The 4,904-nt window shown below is 36.0% G+C and overlaps 1 protein-coding gene across 1 annotated transcript; it reads left to right on the top strand.

The window, feature by feature from the left end:
* Window positions 1-579: 579 nt before the first annotated feature.
* LOC106332184 (putative L-type lectin-domain containing receptor kinase I.1) lies at window positions 580-2,835 on the top strand. The gene has a single exon (XM_013770655.1). The coding sequence runs from the start codon at window positions 652-654 to the stop codon at window positions 2,698-2,700; it is 2,049 nt and encodes a 682-aa protein (XP_013626109.1). The 5' UTR covers window positions 580-651; the 3' UTR covers window positions 2,701-2,835.
* The last annotated feature ends 2,069 nt before the right edge of the window (window positions 2,836-4,904 follow it).

The raw sequence follows: 4,904 nt of genomic DNA, 5'->3' as shown, positions 1-4,904 counted from the left end.
TTGTGGATGATTTAGACAGTGTTGAATTGTTTTTTTTTTAAATTAAACTATGCAAACAGGTAATTTGATAGCAGTTGGTTGTCAAAAAAAAAAAAAACCCAAGTCCACACCTTCAATAATCAATTCGGATAACTCGGTTCGTGTATAGAGCAAGCATGGGTTTGACAAAGAGAGCAGGGCCTTTACCGGATGCTTCTTAAGCACGTTACCCCCATTTCTTCTTCCCTTGGCCTCGCAACTCAATCACTCACAAGTTCACAACACACCTTCGTCTCTAACTAAAGTCGTATAGCTGCACAGAGTCTTTGTCTTTTCAAGACGTTTCATGCCCAATAATTGTTTCCTTTGAGGGTATTTCGCTTTAATTTACTCCGACTTGATATTGTTAAAATGAGAGTAGACCAAATACTTTTCTTAATGACTTTTTAGTTTTTAGTAGTTTTTTTTTTTTTAATCAGAGAAGACTATATTATTTGTAGAGTAACTCTCACGGTTAGATATAAAACAATTCTAAAGTCAACTCTCTGATATATGCCTAGAGGGAATATTTTTCCTGAACTTTGAACGTCGAAACTGACATTTGAGTCTCTCCCTTATGCATTATATGACCTGATCAAACAAGACTTATTACCTCTTGTGTTTCGTTAACCAATGGCTCAAAGATTGCATCTTCTACTCTCTATAATCTTGTTTGTTAATTTGATTCGCTTTTCAAATCAACAAGACTTAAGTTTCGTCTACAACGGCTTTAACCAAGGCGAAGGCGGTCTTCTCCTTGACGGTCTTGCAAAAATCCAACTCCCAGGTGGACTGTTGCAGCTAACCGATGCCACGGCTCGGCAAAAGGGTCATGCTTTCTTCAACCGTCCGTTCGATTTTGGTTCAGCTTCTTCATCACAGTCTCTATCTTTCTGGACTCATTTCGTTTGCGCTTTAGTCCCTAAACCAGGAGCTGACGGTGGTCACGGGATTGCCTTTGTTCTATCCTCTTCAAAGGATCTCACACAAGCAGACCCGACTCAATACTTAGGACTCTTCAACATCTCAACTAATGGGTCTCCTTCTTCTCAGATTCTAGCTATCGAGCTCGACACCGTCGAAAGCGCAGAGTTTGACGACATCGACAAAAACCATGTCGGTATAGACGAAAACAATCTCCACTCTGTTGTGTCTGCTCCAGCATCTTATTATTCCGACAGAGAAGGAACGAACAAAAGCTTGACATTCTTGAGTGGAGATCCAATCCAGGTGTGGATTGACTACGAAGATACTCTACTCAATGTTACATTAGCTCCTCTAAGAAACCAGAAGCCAAGTAAGCCTCTTTTGTCAAGAAACATCAATCTCACATCAGTTTTCCCGGATCGAAAAGCATTTGTCGGGTTCTCTGCAGCAACTGGGTCACTGATCAGTTACCAGTACATCTTAGGATGGAGTTTCAGCACAAGCAGAGTTTCATTACAGAGCCTTGACTTCTCTAAACTTCCCACGGTCCCTCGTCCCAAGATACCGAAGAAAACATCTTCTCTGCTTATTATTCTACTGGTTATACTCGGACTCCTAGTAATGGCTGTTCTTGTAGGAGTTTGTGTGTACAAGAGAAAGAAGTATGCAGAAGTCAAAGAGCCATGGGAAAAGCCATACGGTCCACTTCGCTATACCTACAAGTCTTTATATAAAGCAACAGGAGGGTTTAAAAGAGATGGCCGTCTTGGAAAAGGAGGTTTTGGAGAAGTCTTTAAAGGAACTATGCCTCTTGTAGGAGATATAGCGGTTAAGAGACTATCACACGATGCTGAGCAAGGGATGAAACAGTTCGTTGCTGAAGTTGTGACGATGGGAAGTTTACAGCACAAGAACTTGGTTCCTCTTCTAGGGTATTGCAGGCGAAAAGGCGAGTTGTTGCTGGTCTCCAAGTACATGGAAGGAGGTAGCGTTGATCAATATTTGTTTCAAGATGATAAACCACCTCTTTCGTGGTCTCAAAGACTTGCGATTTTGAGAGATATTGCATCTGCGCTCTGTTACTTGCATACGGGAGCTAGTCAAGTTGTTTTGCACCGAGATATCAAAGCTTCTAATGTCATGCTAAAGGGAAACTTACAAGCGTTTTTAGGAGATTTTGGGATGGCTAGGTTTGATGACCGCGGAGCTAACCTCTCAGCAACGGCAGCTGTTGGAACCATAGGTTACATGGCCCTCGAGCTAACATCATCAGGAACTTCAACTAGAACCGATGTGTATGCATTTGGTGCATTCATGCTTGAAGTAACGTGTGGGAGGAGACCATTTGATCCCGAGATGCCGGTTGAGAAGAGACATTTGGTCAAATGGGTTGTTGAATGCTGGAAAAGGGGCTCTTTAGTTGATACTATAGATAGAAGATTGGGAGGTAAATTCATACCCGGGGAGGTCGAAATGGTTCTGAAACTCGGCTTGTTCTGTACAAGAATTGTACCTGATTCACGACCATCAATGGAACAAGTGGTGCAATACCTAAACAGACACCAAATGTTGCCTGATTTATCTCCAGATACTCCCGGAATTGGAGTTTCCACGCCAATGTTAATGAGAGTACCTTCCCTGGCAATTACTTCCACTTCAGGGATCTCATCAGCATCACCACCATCGGTTTCTTCTTCCCCTGCCAACAACTCAATGTTCATTTCTCACACAATCATGTATGGTGATGGAAGATGAAATCTGACAACTCGATCGCGTGTCTCTTTGTCCTTAATCTATAAACTCTGTATAATTGTATTAGTTCTGTTGTAGAGAAATCTTTATTTGGGACACAAGTAATCTATGTAAAAGGAAGATGTATAAATATTTCTCTACATGACATGTATTGTTTTTGTGAACTAGGTGGTGTTTTATAAATCTATACTACAAACATTATAAATACTTTTATATATAACTATATACCATATAACATATAAAATACATAAATATCTTAATTTCAAAAATTATATTGAACAAGAATTGAGAACTTCATATTTTAATTTTAAAAAATTTGCAAGAAAAATTATAAATTTTAAACCTATTAAGAATCCCCCATTGAAAATTTTGTTATCAATAATTTAAGAATTTTATTATAAAAATATATGAATCCCAATATATAAAAGGGATTGAGGGTGAGCTTTTAAGCTATCCACGTATGCATGAAAAAACAACCAATGAAAAAGTTTGATTTTACCACGTCACCATTGCTAAAATAGAGTGGACTTTCGTATGAGTTATATGAAAATTATCAGTTTTGCTCACCTCAGCTGATGCAGAGAAAAGACATAGAAACATGTATCGTTTCAGGCTTCAGACTTTCTCCTCCCAACTCTTCTGCTTCATTTTCTCCAAAATCTGATTTTTTTCTCTCCTTTGTTACCTTCTCTTCGATAATGATCATAGGAACATCATCTTCCCTGCCCCTGCAGCTTATGGAGTAATTGCTTATGGGCCTCTGAAGTCGCTATGCCCCTCTCCCTTTAATGAAATGTGAATTGACAAAAATGCCTCCGTTTATTTTTAAAAAGTCAAAATTCTGAATGTGGTTCGGGTTTCGTGGAGCAGTTCTGGTTATTGTGGTCGGTAATTGCGGTTTGGTTGGAACCCAGTTTGATTTTTATCAATTTTCTTAAAATTTTTTAATTAAAAGTGGAAAAAGAAAAGTAACCGCAGCTCGCAGCTCCTCCTCCTCAATCCCGCAGCTTCTCTATTGCCGCCTTCTGTCGGTAAACCAATCATTTCCCGACTAGACAACTACACTAAAATGGTGTTTTTCAGTTTGGTTGGAGATGGTCTCATAAAGCTGGTTGTTAAAATTTACTAGAAACAAATTTTATTGTGAAAAGTCACCACTAAAAAATAGTTGCACCTTTTGGCTAACATTTTCTGTAAATTTATTTATGTGTATGCATGAAAAATTGCATGCTAATTTTGGAATTAAAAATGTATTTAGTAGATAGATTATTTTTGAAAAAGACATTCATTTACATATTGGAATGCCCAAATATTTTAAAATATTTTAATATTTTAAAATGATTTAAAATTATTAACCTTACTTTTATCGATTGTTTATAATGTGTATTTTCAAAAAATCATATTTACTGGATTGTTACAAATAAATATATATATCTATTATATGTACAAGATCTGATTTATGTTTTTATTGAAAACTTAGTTACATAATTTCAATAATTAGCATATAGTGTTTATTGAAAATTTAATTATATCATTTCAATAATGTAAGCAAATCACTGTAATTTTTTAGATGAACATTTATTGTTTAAAAGTAAAATTGTACATATTTAGATAAACATTTGCAACTATTTAAATATCCAATCGCAGTGAGATAGTTAACCATTGTAAAATTTGATCAACCACTGCAATCTGATCAACCATTGCAAAATTAAAAATCTTACTATCACAAGGCCAAGCCGGATGAAACATTCACCTCTTGCTCCCAAAATTATTAAATATATATATATATATATATATAAATAAGACCCTAAATTTTAAAAAAAATATTTTAGACCTCCAAATTATTGAAATCAATCTTAAACTGTCTATAACCTCCAAGATCTCAGAACCTATTCTGCCTTTCGTCTATATATAAATATTTGTGCGTATTGGGAAAATCCAACATAAAAACAACGAAACAAAAAGAGAGAGAGAGAATTTACAAAGCCAAAATTATGAATTTTATTCTGAAAACATCTTACCAAAGAAATGAAATTCTAGAAAAATAAGTATTTTTATTTGGGTGAGAAAATTTATAACAAACGCATGGTTCCTTTCAAACATTGCATTATAAACCGTTTATCTCGTCTCATTTCATGATTATGTATTCTACAAATATATTAATCCTAGCCTTAATTTCAGAGATATTATTAACCGGAGGTTTCTTT

This window comes from Brassica oleracea, chromosome C3, assembly GCF_000695525.1.
Source record: "Brassica oleracea var. oleracea cultivar TO1000 chromosome C3, BOL, whole genome shotgun sequence".
In the NCBI taxonomy this organism is placed as follows: domain Eukaryota; kingdom Viridiplantae; phylum Streptophyta; class Magnoliopsida; order Brassicales; family Brassicaceae; genus Brassica; species Brassica oleracea.
The sequence above is the reverse complement of the archived record's forward strand: the minus strand, read 5'-3'. Positions and strand labels throughout refer to the sequence as shown.

Excerpts from the sequence above, each read along its gene's own strand:
- LOC106332184 (XM_013770655.1), top strand. The coding sequence starts at position 652 with ATGGCTCAAAGATTGCATCTTCTACTCTCTATAATCTTGTTTGTTAAT.